The following is a 19,974-nucleotide window of genomic DNA, read 5'->3' on the forward strand; positions in this document are numbered from 1 at the left end:
TTTAAAAAAAAGACAGGGGGTGCAATAAAAAATACAGTGCCATTTTGGAACTTGGAGCACAGAGACTCTTTCTTCATAGGATAAAAGGGTCAGTGGGTTTCAAACTCCCTCTCAAGTAGAACCCCACCCTTTTTTATTTTGTATACCAACACAAAGACCTGGAGAAAATTCTAACTTAGGATGGAGTGCAGAAAGAAATGAAGGCTCGGGGTGAAGCCTCCCTACTTGGTCTCTCTCCCGGACCCCTTGGACGCCCCTGTGAGGTCTCCAAGAATGCAAAGGCTCTGTAGACTGTGGTGTACAAACTCCAGTATCTACCAGGACCAATAATCCACGGCTTATAAAAAGTCAACCTGGTGGCGATTTCTACCCATCTGGTTCAATGAGTCTCAGGATCACGCAGAACAAAATAGCCTGCTTCAGCCTGAAAGCCTTTCCCCTCCCCCTCCTTCCAAGCTGCAGACCACCCCAGAACGAAGCTGTTAAGTGCCTTCCGCAGTTTCTCAGACCATAAGGCGTGAGGTGGCTTCCAGAAGCCCGTCTCCACCCCGCCTCTTTATTTCAGACATACTCCATTTTGTCGAGACCTTCAAAAATGGCGGGTAGCATGGGGTCCAGCCTGGACACCACGCTTGGCTTGGATGGTAATTCATCAGGAAGTCGACAGGCAGAATGGCCGGCAGACCTTGACTTTAACCTCAGGAGTTCTGTGAAAGTGCAGTGACATGAGTTCACAGGCAAAAACAACCAGTGCACAGATGAAAATTTCAATAAGAACGTAAGATTATTTTCCATAAGCATCCATACCTGTGTCTTTTTATTTCTTGCGGCTGGTTCTTTTCCAGAGTCACAGGGCTTCGAAGGCACTAATAATGACCACTGATAATCTTATGCTCTTACGAGATTGCTTCTTAAGATTCTTCACCATTTTTTTTCCCTGCATGGTGATACAGGGTGCAACAGTCATTGATACAGCAGTGATGGGTCACGCCTGATGCCTGCTGATTTCTCATAGAGAATATTGGCTTAGAAAACCCGGTTCTTTCTGTTAAGGCAGAAGCGGGCCCTGGGATTAGCTCTTGTGATAGCCAGAGTCTGGCAGGAGCCAGAGGCTTACCCCAAACGAGGGAAACTGAGATCGCAAGCAGGGAAGAGAGTAGACCCGGGCCACACAGCGAGGTCCCTAGGCTTTGGTCGCCTTTTCTCTCAGTGTCTTATTCTTTCTACAACCCTAACCCAGCAGAGGCATGGAAAGACCCAGAGCAGCAGCAGGATCAGAGTCGGATCTGCTCACATTGACCACTTCAGGGTGGAGAGAGAGGGAGGCAGGGAATCCCAAGCAGGTTCTGTGCTGTCCAACGATTCACACACTTAACCCGCTGAATCATCCAGGCACTCCCAGCAAAGTGGGTTTTTTTTTTAAGTATTTTCAATAGTTTGTTAAAAAGTTACATCAAGGGGCACGTGGGTGGCTCTGTCAGTTAAGCATCTGGCTATGGATTTCAGCTCAGGGCATGATTTCTGTTTGTGAATTGGAGCCCTGAATTGGGTTCTGCACTGTCATTGCAAAGCCTGCTTAGGATCCTCTGTTCCTCTCTCTCAAAATAAATCAGTAAGCATTTAAAGAAAACTTTGTCATCAAAACTTTATCTATAGATCCTCAAGAAGATTCAGGGTCACCCAGCAAAGACAGTTTTGTTCTACTGCAGGGTTGTTTTTTTTTTATTGGTGCCATAGCAAATTAACACAAATTTAGTGGCTTAAACCAACACGAGATTTATTATCTTACAGTTCTGTTGTTTAGAAGCCGAACGAGGATTGAGGCATCTGAGTGGCCCAGTCAGCTGAGCATCCAACTTCAGCTCGGGTCATGATCTCACAGTTCGTGAGTTTGAGCCCCTCATCGGGCTCCCTGCTGTCAGCACAAAGCCCCCCTCAGATCCTCTGCTACCCTCTGTCTTCCCCTGCCCTCCTCATGCTCGCTCTCTCTCTCTCTCTCAAAAATAAGTAAACATTTTTTTAAAAAGCCCAGCAAGGATCTCCCTGGCCTAATAAAGGTATCAAAGGGGCTGTGTTCCTTCTGGAGACTCTAGGGGAGAATGCATTTCCTTACCTTTTCCAGGTTGTAGAAGATACCAACACACCTTGTGACATTTATATCTCTAGAGCCAGCAATATTGCCTCTCGGCCAATCTTCCATAGCCACATCTCCCTCTGACCATATCTGGGGAAAGTGCCCTGCTTTGAAGGATGTGAGGGCCTAGGTTGGGCCCACTCAGATAATCCAGGATAACCTCCCCATCTCAGGATGTTTAACCTTAACCACATCTGCAGAGTCCCTTCTACCGTGTCAGGAAATGTAGCTCCAGGTTCTTGGGATTAGGATTAGGATTAGGACATGGGCATCTCTGGGGGTCGTTCTTCTTCTTCTCCCAGGGTCATTCACAAAGGTTGCTTTTGTTATGGTGGAGAGGTCACAGCAAAGCTTTCTTTAAAAGGCTAGACAGTGGGGCTCCTGGGTGGCTCAGTCAGTTAAGCGTCTGTCTTTGGCTTGGGTCATGACCTCGGGGTCCATGAGTTCGAGCCCCACGTCGGGCTCTGTGCTGACAGCTCAGAGCCTGGAGCCTGCTTTGGATTCTGTGTCTCCCTCTCTCTCTACCCCTCCCCTGCTTGTGCTCTGTCTTTCTCTTTCAAAAATAAATAAACATTTTTAAAAAAAAACAATAAAAAATAAAGGGCTAGATAGTAAATATGTTAGGCTGTGGGGGCCACATGATCTTTCTTGCAACTACTCTGCTACGGTAGAGCAAAAGCAGTGATGTGCAACATGGAAATGAGTTAGTGTGGCTGTGTTTTAATAAAACTTTATTTATAAAAAACGTTTGTAGGTTGGACTTAGCCCATGGCTGGAGCTCATTGGATTCACAAAGCATTGTCTGAAAGAACTTCTGGTCTGGCCTGAGCCCTGGGGCTAAAGATATGAATAAAACACGTTCTTGGATCATGAGGGGCTCTTGCAGTCTGGTAGGGACAGACAGATATGAATAGGAGCCCCAAGACTGACAGATCCTTGAGGATAGGGACCAAGGAACCACAGGTACATCCCTTGGAGAACAACCGGGTTTTCTAAGGAAGGAATTCCCCAGATTCCATGCGAAAAACAAAGCGGGAGGCCCTGGCTTGTGAAGCCAGGATTCAGATGAGGTCTCCGGTGTCCGAGGGTGTGGTCTGATTGTCCACACCCGCATGTGGGACAACTGGTAAAGAGCATGAGGTTACTAGCTCTTACAGACCTGTGATGGATTCAAAGCTATGTGACCTTACAAGGGTGTCCCTTTCCTCATTCACTAAATGGAGATAGGCGGGATGGTTAGATGAGATCACAGGTAGAGCATCTTTGTTGAATGAAGGGATGCTCCCTAAGGAATAGCTACCACTGTAATTAGTCTCGGAGTTTCCCAGAACGCCCTGGAAAGCTGGCCACCTGCCCTCTTGTCTGATTCACTCGCACTCACAAAGAACATAAAGCAAACGCATTGCTTGTTGACGATAATGATGCTGTTAATAACAGCAGTACTGGTTGTACTAAAACAAGAGCAGGGATAATGGTTGTTGCCTTTTAATCAACACTATTTGTCAGGAACCAGGCCGCGATGTTTACAAGGGTTATCTCGCTTAGTCTGCCCCACAACCAAACCCCATTCGTCACCGCGTTTTACACAGGAGCCCAGGAGGGTCAGAGAAGGTGGGTGACTTGCCTGAGATCACGCAGGGGCAAAGGCCGGAAGTTTGTCTGACATCGAAGACCATGTTCTTCCCCTGGAAGCACAAGGGGGACAGACTCATTCTTATGTCTCTTTCTAGTGTCCAGACGGCAGTGGACTGCACCAGCCGTGGCGGTAAAGAGATGTAAGTGAACCTGAGTGGAATTGAGCAGTTGACATTGAAGCCAAGGGCAAGCCCTTGGCTCTCCGCGTCCAGTCTGCAGAGGGAACATGCATGCCTGCTTGGAGAATTACTGGCCATGCCACGATATCTCTGACTCCATGGTCACAACATATAGCACTGGGGACACATTATTGAATGGCCCAACTTCTTTTAGACAGAGAAGCCCATGACTTACCATACCACTGCCCCCACCAAATACTTTCAGTGGCTCCCTATTACCTCAGAATGACACACATACGTGACCCTACTTCCCTCTCTACCTGGGACTCCTATTTTGCATATCACCCATGCCCTGCCCTTTTCCAACGTCCATACCTATGTGTATGCTGTTCCCTCCAGCTCAAAGTCCTTTTCCCAGGCCCTGCGTAGCCAACCCCCAGCCTTCAAACAAGTTGTGGCTCAGCTATCACTACTTGATGCCTTCCCTTATGCCTCCAAGAAGCAAATCAAGGCTCCCTCCTAATTCTCCTACTTTCTATCCCTCTCTATGGCCTTAATAATTTTCTCCTTTATTTTGTGGTTATCTCTATAGATGTCTACTCTGGTAAGATGGAGTCTTGAGGACAAGTTCAATGTTGGGTTCATGTTTATACATCCTTCCCATGGTGCCCGGCATGGAGCATGCTATAAACAAACAAATGAATTTATAGACAGATACAAATATAGGCATATATAAATACAGATACAGATATCAAAATAGATATATAGTTATAGATATAAAGATTGATATAAATATTGACAGATATAGTTGAGTGAGTATATCAACTAGAAAACAGAATAATCATTGAGTACCCACATCAGTGACAGGCCCACATAGCCTCACCCTGTGCTGCTTTCAGAATTAGGGGACATAAAAGCAAAGGCTCTGTCTACAAAGACATTCTGGTTAAGGCAGGCAAGAAGTTAAGACCTTCACACTTGACATATTCCATGGGCTTATCACTTGGTATAAAATTCAATGCCAAATTTTACTTTAAAATCAGAATTGCCTCAATATCTATATTAGAGTGCTTATCTCCCCAAGGAAGAGCAGTAATTAGTAGCAAGGGCATTAGAATCGGAGAAACCAGGGTTGGCATCCCAACTTTTTCACTAACTAGATGGATGACCTTGGCAAGACCCAAATTGGCCTCCTCAAATTCCGTTTACTCTCATCTATATAATGGGGACAGCACTGGCTCTCACGTCTCAGGGATGGTGTTGTGAGCACTGATTGATGTTATGGGAGTACAGCATGTAGCACATGCCTGGCTTATGCTTAGGGGTTAATATCTAGTTATTGCAGTTACCATGGTTGTCATTGTGCTGACAGCATCCTGTCTTCTGATTCTAGAGATAATGTCTCCATCCTCAGCTCCCAGCCAGAAGGCAGTCTGCAGTCCTGGCTGAGTTGTACTCTGTCCCTGGCCACAGATACCGTGAGGACCCCCTCTCGACAGTCAGTCATCAGCAGCCACACGCTCAGCCCCAGGTAAGAGTATCTCCCTGCTGTCTCTGGATGGCCAATAGCTTGAAAAATCTCATCCTTCAAAGGCTGTTGTTCATGTCTTCCACTTTCTTAAGCATAGACATGGTCTTGGACAGTTTGAGCTATGACCCTGCCACTTCTTACCTGAAGGACTTTAGGCAGGTCGATTATCTTCTCTGAGCCTTCACTTCCTCATCTGTGCAACAGGAAATATAATTGTGTTTACTGCTCCAAACAGTTAAAATGATGAAGATCTAATGCAGCCCTCACTAAAGCACGGTTTTCATGATGATTTTTTAAAAAGCATGTGGTGAACATTTTTTAAATAACTGTGGATTTATTATAGTTTCCTTCTATCTAAAGCAAGCCCTCCTTGTTTTCCATGTATGGATGGTTCTGGATTTAAATTTTTCTTTTGTAAACATATTCACTTAAGTGTTTCTGTATTTGAGTTTGTGTGTGTGTGTTTTTTTTTTTAAATGGCAAATCAGTATCATTGACAGTTAGGCTGGATAATTTCTCCCTCAGAGATTTTAGCTTTGTTCTGAATGTCAAGGTTTTATATTTTCCCCACCACAGAGGGTGATGGATTCAGTTACAGCCTGAGACGAAACTCTCGCAAATCTGTAGGATTGCCAACAATAGGTTCCTTCAATAAACGGGCCTCAGGATGCACCCTTAGTTTAGGGCTTAAATCCATCATCACCCTAGTTTTTCAGCCTCGTTTCTCTCAGCTCATTTGGTTTTCCTTTTCAAGGGCGGCCCTCTTATAATTAGGAGCTAACAGCCATAAATCAGAAATTATGGATTAAGCAGATGCGTAATTAAGATGAAATGCATACTCCTTTCGTGGTAACAGAAGACCCAACGTGAAAAGACAGAAAGAAAAGTCAGAGACTCAAGGAGCAAATACAGACAATCCCTTCTTGACTTGAAATGTGTTTGCTCTGAAGGAGGGGGCTGTCTTTACAAAAAGAAGGGGGTGGAAGTTCACGCTAACCTTTCAGGCATATTCAGCAAATGGCAAATGTCTGACGCATGCCTGCAGATAATCTTAGGCTGAAAAACTTGACATCGAAAATATCAGAGAGAGGCTCCTAGAGTGTGGATGCATCAGGGGAGTTAATTAAAGCAAGATCATCTGATTACTGCTCTTAATTAAAAACAAAGGCCTATATGGAGAAAAAGCCACCTCCTCTGTGAACCCCAAAGGTTGAGGACTTATTCTCTCCTGATAAAGTAAATGCCCTGTTTCTCCCCATCGACCAGTGTATAAGGCAGTGAAGCAGAACTGGAGGCAGCCATAACAGCATGTGAATGCGCATTAACATAATATCCGAGCTTTGTAATTATAATCGCACCAGCATACGATTTTGTCGTGTTCGCTCTGTCTCACTGTCGGATGTTGTGTTACTTACAAACTGGAGTTTTGTCAAGCAAGCCTACGGGTGCCATTTTTCCAACAGCATTTGATCTGTCTCTTGGTGTCACATTTTGGTGATTCTTGCAACATTTCCAACTTTCCCCTCATTATTTTATTTGCAATGGCCATCTGTGATCTCTGATGTTGCCATTGTAATTATCCTGGAGCGCCACGAAACACTTCCATGTAAGATGGTGAACTTAATCAGTAAGTGTTGTGTATGTTCTGACGACCCTACTGATCTGCCGTGTCCCAGCCCCTCTCCCTCTCCTTGGGCCTCCCTATTTCCTACGACACAGTGATATTAAAATTAGGCCAACAAATAACCCTACAGTGGCCTCTAAGTGTGCATGTGAAAGGAAAAGTCGCACATCTCTCCCTTTAGATCAAAAGTTAGACACAATTCAGCTTAGTGAGGAAGGCACCTCAAAAGCTCAGAGAGGCCGAAAGCTGGGCCTCTTGTGCCAAACGCTTAGCTGACCGGTGGACACGAAGGAAAAGTTCTGGAGGGAAATGACAAGTGCTACTCCAGTGAGTTCACGAATGATAAGGAAAGAAACAGCCTTCCTGCTGATCTGGAGAAAGTTTCAGTGGTCTGGATGAGGATCAAACCTGGCACCACACTCCCTTAAGCCAAAGCCCGATCCAGAGCAAGGCCCGAACTCTCTTCCATTCCGTGAAGGCTGAGAGAGGTGCGGAAGCCGCAGAAGAAATGTTCGAAGCTAGCAAAGATTGGGTCACGAGGTTTAAGGAAAGACGCCGCCCCCGGAACCCAAAAGTGCAGGGTGTGGACCAGCAAGCGCTTGTGTAGAAGCTGCAGCAAGTTATCCAGAAGATCTGGCTAAGGTCATTCGTGAAGACAGCAGAGGTTCAGTGCAGACGGAAGCTCCCACTGTCGGAGGACTTTCGTAGCTAGAGAGGAGAAGCCAAGGCCCGACCTCAAAGCTTCCCAGGACAGGCTGACTCACGTGTTAGGGGCTAGTGCAGCTGATGTCTTTGAGTGGAAGCCAGGGTCCACTGACCAGTCTGAAAATCTGGGGCGCTCAAGCATTGTGCTAAGTCTGCTCTGCCTGTGCTCTGTAAGGTGAACAACAAAGCCTGGAGGGCAGCACATCTGCTCACAGCGTGGTTTCCTGAAGACTTCAAGCCTGCTGTTGAGACCTGCTGCTTGGAACGCAAAGACTCCTTTCCAAATATTCCTGTCCATCGGTAGCACACCCGGTCACCCAAGAGCTCTGATGGCATGGGGATGTATGATGAGATTAATGCTGTTTTCAGGACTGCTAACACAACATCCATTCTGCAGCCCATGGACCAAGGAGTAATTTCAACTTTCAGGTCTTATGATGGAAGAAATGCATCCAAAAGCCTAGAGAGCCTCCATAGACAGGGAGTCCTCTGATGGATCCGGGCAAATTGGGAAGCTTCTGGAAAGCATTCACCATTCTAAAGAACATTAAGAACGTTCTTGATTCACGGGAGAGGTCAAGATAGCGACGTTAACAGGAGTGCGGACGAAGTGGATTCCATCCCTCATGGAAGGGTGGAGGAGTCTAGACTTGAGTGGGGGAGGTAGCTGCAGATGGGGTGGAGACAGCAGGAGAGCAGGGACTGGAGGTGGAGCCTAAAGGGGAACTGAATTGCTAGAAACCCGTGGTAAGCGTGAACAGAGGAGGAGTTGTTTCTCACGGATGAGCAAAGAGAGTGGCTCCTGGGAATGAACTGTGCTCCTGGTGAGGATGCCATGAAGACTGTTGACATGACAAGAAGGCATTCAGAAGGTTCTACACAGTAGCTGAGAAAGCAGCGGTGGGGTTTGCAAGGACGGTCTCCAATTCTGAAAGAGGTTCCACTGTGGCTAAAATGCTATGAAACACCATCGCCTGCTGCAGAGGAATCATTCGTGAAAGGGAGAGTCAATTGATGGGGCGCACAATATGTGGGCTTATTTTAAGAAACTGCCACCGCCACCCCAGCCTTCAGCGACCTTCACCCTGATCAGTCAGCAGCCATCACCACCGAGGCCAGACCCTCCACCAGCAAAACGATGATGGCTCACCAAAAACTCAGATGATGGTTCACATTTTTAGCAATAAAGGTTTAATTAAGGTATGGACTTGATCAGGCTTTTTAAAAAATGTTTATTTATTTTTGAGAGAGACAGAGCGTGAGCAGGGGAGGGGCAGAGAGAGAGGGAGACACAGAATCAGAAGCAGGCTCCAGGCTCCGAGCGGTCAGCACAGAGCTCGACGTGGGGCTCGAACTCATAGACCGCGAGATCATGACCTGAGCTGAAGTCGGAAGCCTGACAGACTAAACTGCCCAGGCACCCCTTAAGTATGCTTTTAAAAGACATAATGCTGTTGCACACCTAATGGACTACGATGTCATAGTGTAGTGCAAACATAACTTTAATGTGCCTTGGAAAACTAAAAAATTTACTTGACTCGCTTTATTGAAATCCTCACTTTACTGTGGTGGTCTGGAACGGGACCCACAATATCTCCGAGGCATGCCTGTAGTGACGTGCGTGATAAGGATCCTTAGCCCTTCGGTTACATCCTAAGTGGCCGAACACCCGTGTGAGTGGGAGGTGGGAGGCTACCGTGGTTTGGGTGCACGGACGGAAGTCACAGCATGTGGATTCCAACCCTCTATTTGCTCCTTTGCGGCAGCGAGATCTGGGGCAAGATCTTTCAACTTCTCTGTCCATGTTTCTCTGTGAATAAATCTGGGTTGTTGTCAGGTTAATGAGATGATGCACACATTTGTCTTCATTCGGAGCCTGGCACCTAGAGAGAGCTCAAGAAAATTAGCTTTATTCGTGTCGGTATCTGCTGGATGCCCAGAGGAAGCCCAGGAGACAGCAGAGACAGAGGCCCAGAGACAGAGAGGAGACAACCGATTCAGGCACAGATGGTCTTACCCCAGCTTCTAGAGCTCTGCCTGAGGCAGAGCTTGCCTCCACATGCTCAGGCAGCTCTCGCCAGGGCCTCACCCCCCTTTTTCTTCCCCTCTCCCCTTCCGAGTCCTCAGGCTTGTCCCAGGACAGCTCAGAGCAGTGGTGCTCCAGGGACAGTGAAAGGGCAGGAGGCAAGGAGGGACCATAAACTTCTTGTCTATTTTCCTTATATCTGTATCGCTGGGGCTGGCACACAGTTGGTGCTCAATGAATGTTTGTCGAGTGAGTAACTGACCATAACATCCAGGCTGGAACAGAAATAGTAACCATACTTGGTCACAGCTCAGCCCTGACTGCGAGTCACAGAGAGTCGGTAATTGATCAGTATCCCATAGCAGCCAAGTGGAAGGGCGGGTATGAACCCAGGTTGAATCCCTCCAAAGCCTGTATTTGTATCTGCTGCCCTGCCATGGGCTCTCTGACATTTATCCAAGGCTGGGATGCAGATTACTCACCTGCAGCATTTACTGGCATACAGCTGTTCTTACTATTAAAACTGCATAAGGATTGTTATTCAACATTCAGCAGCCATCCGAAAGATACCTACTGAGTGCCAGATCCCCCAGATCAAGCCCTGAACATTTTGAGCACTGTCCTTGGAATACGTTTCCAATTTAAAGCTGCAAGAACTTCTGAGTTGGAAAGAAGCCCTAGAATTATCTGATGTGATTTGTTCATTACACAGACAGGGGACATGGAGGTCTGGGGAGGGAAATACCTTACCCAAGCTATAGTGACGTCCTGGTTTAGAGCTCAAGTGCCCTCCAGATCTTCCTAATTGCACAAGTAATCTACAAATACTCCCTGCCCCCGCTCCCCGCCCTGTTCAGGAACTCAAAATAGAACAGATAAAGCTAAAACCCTCTTAACCATGGTGACCCCCATCTCAGCTCCCTTCCCAAAGGTATCTGCCATCAATGATAGGATGCTTTAGGGGCGCCTGGGTGGCTCAGTCGGTTAAGCATCCGACTTCGGCTCATGTCACGATCTCGCGGTCCGTGAGTTTGAGCCCCGCGTCAGGCTCTGGGCTGACTGCTCAGAGCCTGGAGCCTGTTTCAGATTCTGTGTCTCCCTCTCTCTGACCCTCCCCCGTTCATGCTTTGTCTCTCTCTGTCTCAAAAATAAAAAAACGTTAAAAAAATTTTTTTAAAAAAATGATAGGATGCTTTGTTATGTACATGATGGGGTACATAAATTCTTACAATGTCTTTCTCTCCTTCAACATCCCTCAACAATATATTTTGGCGATCATTCCTTATCAGTATGCCTAGGTCTGTTACCATTCCTTTAATTCCTGCAAAAGATGTGCAAGCTAAGCCATGGATTCTTTAATTAAAGTCTTCTTGTTCCGCTTTTAGCTGTTTTCAAGGTATTTTTTCTGAGCTTGTAAGCCTTTAAAACACACACACATTCAGGGCGCCTGGGTGGCTTAGTCGGTGAAGTGTTCGACATGGGCTCAGGTGGTGATCTCATGGTCATGAGATCGAGCCCCACATAGGGCTCGTGTGCTGAGTGTGGAGCCTGCTTGGAACTCTCTCTCTCTACCCCTCCCCTGCTTATGCATGCACTCTGTCTCTCTCTCTCTCTCCCACCCTATCTCTCAAAATAAATAAATAAAACTTTAAATTAAAAACAAATAAAAACACGCGCATTCTTATCCATATGGCCAGACTATTCACTGGGTCCAAGGGCATTTGCATTTAAAAAAATTTTTTTTAACATTTATTTATTTTTGAGACAGAGAGAGACAGAGCATGAATGGGGGAGGGGCAGAGAGAGAGGGAGACACAGAATTGGAAGCAGGCTCCAGGCTCTGGGCCATCAGCCCAGAGCCTGACGCGGGGGTCGAACTCACAGACCTCACGGAGGGCAAGATGGTGACCTGAGCTGAAGTTGGACGCTCAACCGACTGAGCCACCCAGGCGCCCCTGGGCATTTGCATTTTAAACTTGATTAGATACTACTACCAGATATGGGTACCAGATCATCCCAGTGTCCTTTCTGCCAGGAGACGGTAGGTAGTAGAGCCTGAGACGCCCGTGTCCCCAGCCCCGTGTTACCTGGCACGTCGTAGGGCTCAATAGAGGAGTCTCTTGGACATTTCGAATTTGACTGAGAAAGAAGGTCACTTTAAAAACAGAGGAGAGAGAGAAAGCAGTCTTCTGCCAGAAAAATAAAAGCATTCACTGCATTATTTATAAGGGACGTCAGCCCAAGAGAAATACACCTAGAGCCTTATGATTTACAGACCAGGAACCGTGCAGCTGCTGCTGATAAATGCAAGCGCTTCTGGAGATGGAGACACTAAATTACCTTCGTGGCCCCCAGAGAGGAAGTTTATGGGTTTGGTGGTGGCAGGAACACTTGGCTCAGGAATCTCTCTTAACACCTGGCTGCAGGTGGTGCCAGGGCCATCCAGGGACGGTCAGCTCGGCCCCTGCCGTGTGCCTGGCCTCTCTGGCCACTGCCCTGCTGGAAGAGTGTTAAAGCAGGGGACCTCTCCCCATCTTCCCACTGGTCTCAGAAGATGAGATCCGGCCCTGCCGGCACCCATTTTGCACCCCACGCACCCCCCTCCCCTGCAGCCCTCCAGTCCACTTAGTGTCCCCTCTCTCTCCTGTCTGCTCAACTGCCCATTCCGGTCGTCCTTCTTCACGAGTGAGAAACACCTTGAGGTCCTCCCCATCCTAATGGTGTGCTCCCCCCCGTCACCCCGGAGTCCCACCGAAGTCCACCTTCTTCTCCTCTTTGGAGCCAGGCTTCTTCAGAGTGGGGGTCTGCACGTGCCATCTGCACTCATACGCCTCACGTTTGTGCCTCGTTCGTTGCCTACAACCCAGAGCCCGGCCCCCACCGCTCCCTGAAACCTGCCTCACCACGCCAGTAGATTCCCAAGGGACAAATCGAGGGATGTTCTCCAGTCTTGATCTTTTTTCTAGACTTATCCCTGCCCTTAGCAATTGCCGAACACTTCTCTGTTTACTTGGCCTCTTAGACATTTCTGCTCCTTGGAGCTCCTCAAACCCCTGGTCTTTTCCTTCCCACCCCCAGTCCCCAAATGTGTGTGGGTGGGGGGTTTCACAGGGTGCCGCCCTCATCTGGCTGTTTTGCTTCCCACCTGATCCCAGACGATCTTCTCGTGATTTTTAACACCCCTATCTAAGTGGGAAAACCCCCAGTCTAGACCTTCAACTCTTACATTCTCCCGGGTTTTAAATGTAGACATCATATCTCACTGCCTGTACCGAGAAGATCGCCAACCACATCGCTAACCAGATGTCTTCACTCAGCATATCTGGGAGGAAACTCCTGCCTTCCCGCCTACTCTGTGTTATCAGTGTCGAATTTGGTGGTTCTCTCATTCATAAAGCCTCCCAAGCTGGGTCATCTCAGACTCTCATCTCTTCTCTTTCATCCTCATATTCATCAGATCCCCAAATCTTGTTTATTCTGCCCCATCTCAACATTCTTGGCTCTCTCTGCTTCTTTCCATCCTCACCACCAACACCTGTAAGTCAGGCTACCGTCATTTCTGTCCTAGGTGCTGACAAAGAACTTCCAATATTGTCCTTCCTTGGTCCATCCTCTATACTTCAGCCAGGGTGATGCTTTTAAAATGAAAGTCTAGTTGGGGCACCTGGGTGGCTCAGTCAGTTGAGCGTCCGACTTCGGCTCAGGTCACGATCTCGCGGTCCGTGAGTTCGAGCCCCGCGTCAGGGTCTGGGCTGACAGCTCGGAGCCAGGAGCCTGCTTCGGATTCTGTGTCTCCCTCTCTCTCTCTGCCCCTCCCCCACTCAGGCTCTGCTCTGTCCCTCCCCCGCTCAGGCTCATCTCTCTGCCTCTCCAAAATAAAGAAATGTAATAAAAAAAATTAAAACAAATTAAAATGAAAGTCTAGTTGCAGTGGCTTCCCGTCTCTTACTGCAAGAGTCAGCAAACTCCTGCTTGCAGGTCAAATTTGGCCCTCGACCTGATTTTGTAAAGTTTTATTGGAACACAGCCTTGTTCACGTTTTTGTTTTTGATTTTACATATTGTTTATGACTATCTTTGCACCGTGATGGCAGAATTGAGTACTTGTAATGGAAATCAGATGGCTTTTAAGCTAAAAATAATTGCCATCTGCCCTTGACAGAAAACATTCGTGATCTCTGCCCTCCCGGATAGAACAGGATGGAATTCAGACGCCTTAGCAGGCTTACAGCGCCCTTCGTGATCTGGCTTTTGCCTACCTTTCTGGTCTCATGACCCTCTCTGTCTTCTTCATATTTTGTGCCCCATGTGGAATAGAGCTCTCCCCCATACATTATGTTCTTGGCCCCCCTCTTTGATCTTTTGTCCATGATATTCTCTCTGACTAGACACCCTTCTCTTGTTTCTGTGCTTAGCAGACTCTTACTCATTCTCCAAGACTCAGCTCGTGGGTTACCTGCCTTTGGAGGCTTCCTGATGCCCCGGCTGGGTCAGGTGCATGACCACCACAGTCCTACAGACCCCACACGGCCCTCTCCCATAGCACTTACCATATTATGTTGAGCTTATCTGTTTGGGTGTCTTTCTCCCTCATGGGGCAGTGAGCCTTTTAAGGAAACAAACTTCACCTTTTTCCTCTTGTACCTCAACACCTAGCACAGTGGCTGACACATAGTAGACACTCAATAAATATGCATGGAACAAATAAATGACAGTGGATAGAGAAGTAGGCTGCCCCCACATAAGAGTGATTTGATGGCTAATGCTGGTAATCAATACCAAGGGTGGACTTCCCAGGCTGGTTGACTGTCTCCAGTGTTGATGGAATGTAGAGGGGAATACTCAAGGTCTGGGCCTCAGCAACCCCAGAATGCAGACCGGGGGCAGAGGTCAGTGGCGGGCACTGTGTTAACTAGATGTGGTGGAGGTCTTGAAGATACACTTCAAAAGAGGTAAGAGGCGATAACAGGCTTTGCAGTGTGGTAGACCTGGTTTCTAATCCAAACTTATCAGCCACTTGACCATGAGCTTGTCATAGTGTCTGAGTCACTACCTCAGAAAAAAGCCCGACTCAAACTGGCTTATGCAAAATGAAAAACACTATTATCTCATGCAGCTTAGAAACCAAAGGTAGGTCTAGTTTTAGGCATTACTGGATCCAGGGATGCAAAAGTGATCATGGGGATTTGATCCTTCAGCAACCTCTCTGCTCCACTCCTCTCTGCATTGGCTTTTTTCTGAGGTAGCAAGATGGCAGCCAAGATCTTCAAGCTCGTGCCTGCACCACTCAAAGTCCAAAAGTAAAGAGAAGTAAGCTCTCTTCTAAAGAGTTCCACAAAAATCCTGAGCTCGGCTTTCATTGGCCCAAAGGGAATCACATGTCTGTTCCAAACCAGTCAGATAGATAAGGGGAATGAAGGAGCCTTTTACCTTAGGCTCAAGTTGGTGTTCTCACCTGGTTCTGGAATATGGGTTTTATTCCCACTCAAACCATAGAAACACTGGGGGAGGAAGGGTTTCCCCAAAGGACAACAGAGTGCCTTACCTGGAGCAGAAAACTAATAGGGGGTGGATACATTTTTTTTAAAAAATAAGCAAAGCAGGGGCACCTGGGTGGCTCAGTCGGTTGAGTGTCCGACTTCAGCTCAGGTCATGATGTCACAGTCTGTGAGTTTGAGCCCTGCATCAGGCTCTGTGCTGACAGCTCAGAGCCTGGAGCCTGCTTTGGATTCTGTGTCTCCCTCTCTCTCTGCCCCTCCCCTGCTCATTCTCTGTCTCTCTCTGTCTCAAAAATAAATAAAAACATTAAAAAAATTTTAAAATAAGCGAAGCAAATGTTCTCCACCAAGGGGAAGGTTGCATTATGTGAGTGGACAAAATTATGCAGACAGAGCCGGGGGATGGGGGTTGGAGAAGGGACAAGAAGGGGTAGGAGAGGAGAGTGAGATCAGAGAAGACATATTCAAATGTTTGAGGTCCAATTTGGTAGCCTTGGGAAGTCCACATAAAATTGTGTGTACCCTGGTCAGAGACTTTCTTTATCCCTAAATTTCAGTGACCCATCTATCACCACATAATTAGTGACGCCGTGCTTTGAATTTATTACCAAACATGGCTCTCCGCTGTTGCTATTGGACTTGTACCATATTGCAATGTGAGCATAGAGATTATTGTATAAATTATTCTCACTCACATAATCATCGTGATTTTAATTACTGTGTAATCTTCGCTAATTACTGTTGTATGTATCATTTGCTTTGGTGCCGATTTAACACAACCGCTGTTCGTTTGGCTAAACGATGGCATGACAACTTTTCCTTTTTCTGGGGAAAATTTGCTTTCTGTAAACATTTGCAGCCCTATACTCGCGGCTTGCAGCTCTCGGTTTAAAAAAGAACAAGATTGAGACACCAACTTCCTTTCGCCCCGTTGATTTTTACGTGGGATGAGGCTGGCTTGAATTAGTAAAAAGGTCTAAATTACGGGGTATTGTTTTTAAAATAAAGTCGTATGCCTTTCAGGGAAGTGCAATTACTCTACTACAGAAAGGAAGGCAAGGATGGGTCACACGAGGCCTGCTTAAATGATTAGATAAGATTCGTTTGTAATTAGTTCATTAATTATGTAAATGTGAATGGATGGTACTTAGCATTAAAAACAGCTTGTTCCCAAAGTAGGTTAAGCATCCACCGCTAATCTTATTTCAATAGTACATTTATTTACTGGTCTCTGCATTCTCAGAACCGGAGCTCAGAATCATTTTAATCCATGCTGAATATACTTCATGAAGAGGCCTCCCATGAATATGGTTTTATGTCTTCCTGGGACAAAAGGGTTCTATTCCATTTTACCAGTATTAGGAAGTTTAGTGGAAACTGAAACATTTTACCACATTTACCATGGACCCAAGGTCTGAGCAAGCAGAACCGGAAGTCCGGCTCTGCCCAGGATTCATCCTTGGAGCCAACAGGATTCTTGGACAGGTTTCCATGAGAAGGGGGGGGGCGGCTATTTTCTATCTAAAACTCCAGGTCTTGAATGGTGGATCTGTGGACCTTTCGGGAATTTTGAGGCTCATCTAATTTAGCTGCAGGTTTGTGTAAAAACACTAGGATTCATCGGTGATGGTTCAGAACATTCTTTTGGAATCTGTGGCTCTCCCGTTGAGCTCTATGTCCGTGAAGTAGACCCATTGTTGACATATACATCCAGGAAAGTGCATCTGTATGAAATTTTCCAGAATTGGTCCTACCTGTGTCATGACAACCCAAATCAAAACCAGATCGTCCCAGGTGCCCCTACAACCCTTCTTGGGTCTGTTCCAGTCATGACCTCCTCCTTCCTCACAGGTAACTACCACCCTGACTTCTAACACTATAAATTAGATAGGTTTTGAACTCAATACAAAAGGAAGCATCCAGTAGGAAGTGCTCTTTGGCCTCTGGCTTCTTTCTTTTAATATTACGTTTTTGAGTTTCCTTCATACTGTTGTTATGTAACATGTTGTTCTGTTTTGTTTTCTTTGCTCTCTAGTCCAGAACTGCGGTTCTCAACTGGGGGCAGTTTTGCACCCCCCCTCTCTGAGCTCAGAGATAGTTGATCATGTCTGGAGACATTTTTGGTCGTCCTAACAGAGAGGGGTGTTACTGTAGAGCCCAGGATGCCTCTGAACATCCTATGATGCACAGGACTGGCCACAAAGAACTATCTGGTCTAAAACGTCAATTATGCCACCACTGAGAAACCCTAGTCTATAACATTCCATTGTAGAAATATGTAATAATGATTTATTCATTCTGTTAATAGACATTCAGGTTGTTTCTCATTTAACACTGTTATGAATAGCACTACTGTGAGCAATCTTGTACAGATCTTTTGTTGCATGGATTGAGATTTCTTTTGGGTGTATACACCAGGAGAGGTGTATTTTCAACTTTAGTAATTGTTGTCAAGACAGTGGTAACAATTTACCTTCCCACCAGCAGGAAACGGGGGTTCCATTTGCTCTGCATTGTTGCTAACACTTGGTCCTGTCATTTTTTTTAATGTTAGCTATCCTGGTGGATATGAGTTAGGGCCATGTTTTTGGTTTTAACTTGTACATTCCTGATAAATGAGCCTCTTCATGTGCTCATCTGTTCTCTGGGATATCCTCTTTGGTGAAATGTCTGATGAAGTCTTTTGCTCATTATGGTTTTTCTTTTGGGTTGTTTCTTCATTATTGATTTGTAGGAGTCTTAACTATATTCTACATGTAAGTCCTTTCTTTTTTTCTTATGTTTTTAAAGTTTATTTATTTTTGAAAGAGAGAGAGAGCACACAGGCGAGTGAGCAGAGGAGGAGAAGAGAGAGAGGGAGACACAGAATCCAAAGCAGCCTCCAGGCTCTGAGCTGTCAGCACAGAGCCCCACGTGGGGCTCAAACTCACAAACCTTGAGATCCTGACCTGAGCCGAAGTCAGAGGCTTAACCGACTGAACCACCCAAGTGCCCCTATATGTAAGTCCTTTCTTGAGTATGAGGATCTACTCCATTTGGTAGGATGCCTTTTTCACTCTCCTGTGGTTTATTTTGACAAACAGAAGTTATTCATTTTAATATAACTGAATTCAGAATATTTTCCCTTTATGGTTGGTGCTTTATATATCCCATCGAGGAGTTATTTGCCTATTCCCAATTTATGAAAATATCTCTCTGTGTTTTCTGGTAAATGCTGTATTGATGTAACTTTTATATCTAGATATGCAATTCATCAGGAATTGATATTTATGTTGTGAGGTAAGGGTTAAGATTCATGGCCATGTAAATATGCAGTTAGTCTTGTGTGTGTGTTTGAAAAGAAATCATATTTTCCACATTTTAAAACTGTATCATCTTCTATTAAAGCAAGTGATTTTATATATATTCTAGACCCCGTTCTATTCCATGTTTCTACTTGTCTATCTTTGAGCTGATTTATCATTGCCTTAATTAATGTAGCTTTATATGTATGTCTTGATATCTGAATGTGTGTTCCTGAGATTAGTTCTTCTTCTTCAAGATCAGCAATTTTCTAGGGGAAAAGTGCCACAGAGCTGGGCTCACCTCAACATTCTTCCCTCTTTCCAGAACTTAATCCTTTAAGTCTTGGTGGCTTCGGTGCCCTCCGATGCTTGTAAATTTAAACTTAGCTTTTCTAGTTTTTCTAAGCACAGATCTTCTCTGATACAAGCTCATCTATCATATCTGGAAATTGAATGCTGAGCTAGCTTTTCTACTCCCTTTGCTCAGTAAACATTTCTTCTTTAGTTTCCATGCCTAAGACGATGTGAAGGTTCACTCGTATTTCCTTCCAGTCATAATGCAGTGAATCGACTTTCCTTTTTAGACTTTAAGATTCTGTACTGCGAGGGATCATGGATTCAGTAAAGGATGTATTACTGGATGGATGTAAGGAGGGCTGGCTGGCTGGCTGGCTGGTTGAATAATTTCCACTCACTTAAAACTGTGTTTTCATGAGGAACTGGGTACTTTTATGAATACGTCTAAGATTTTTTTTGTGTGGTTATTGCCTTTGCACCATGTTTCGTTGTGGCAATGTCTACGAAAAGTGAAGGAAGGCACTGAAAATGTATTTAAGTGTGTTGGACCCAAATTGAATCTCCAATCCAATTAGAGATTTTAATGCCTTTACATATCCAGTTTGTCCTTTCAAAACACTGTGGAAATTGTATCAGAAGATCAAGAAGTATAGACCCAGAACTTCCACTGTCCTGTCAGACTATGAGCTGAGATGTTCTCTTCCCTTCTCTGGTGTTCCAGATGTAGGATGAGGTGCTCAAGCTCTTTCTATTCTGATATTCCAGAAGTTGACGAAACTCCGTAGCAGTGAAACCAGGCTTTTGGCTTGGGATTAGACCTGAAGCATGCCCTCCAGCTTGTGTACCAGATACTGGCTTTGAATCTATTCTCCTTAAGCTCAGAGCGGTGGGATTGGCTGGCTGAGAAGCAGCACTGCCGGGGTCTGAATTCATCAATGAGAGGAGCCCTTTTGTTCATTCTATCTACGTTTCCGCATTCCCCTCCTTCCCTCTGCTCCTCCGTTTCTTCATTCTTTCCATTCTGTGAACTTTCCTTCAGACGCTCTTTAGATACCCAGGATTCATAGAAGAAAAATTCGATCTAGTCCATAGCAGTCTTGTTGGGAGTTATAAGTAAGTCAA

General features: G+C 45.8%; 1 protein-coding gene across 1 annotated transcript in view; it reads left to right on the plus strand.

Moving 5' to 3' along the window:
* Positions 1–19,974, plus strand: part of MYO18B (myosin XVIIIB) — a 240,850-nt gene that overhangs the window by 207,566 nt on the left and 13,310 nt on the right. Inside the window, 2 exon segments of the mRNA XM_049619573.1 lie at positions 3,865–3,909; positions 5,282–5,419. Coding sequence (XP_049475530.1) covers positions 3,865–3,909; positions 5,282–5,419 — 183 coding nt within the window.

Source organism: Panthera uncia (assembly GCF_023721935.1).
Source record: "Panthera uncia isolate 11264 chromosome D3 unlocalized genomic scaffold, Puncia_PCG_1.0 HiC_scaffold_8, whole genome shotgun sequence".
NCBI classification, from domain to species: Eukaryota; Metazoa; Chordata; class Mammalia; order Carnivora; family Felidae; genus Panthera; species Panthera uncia.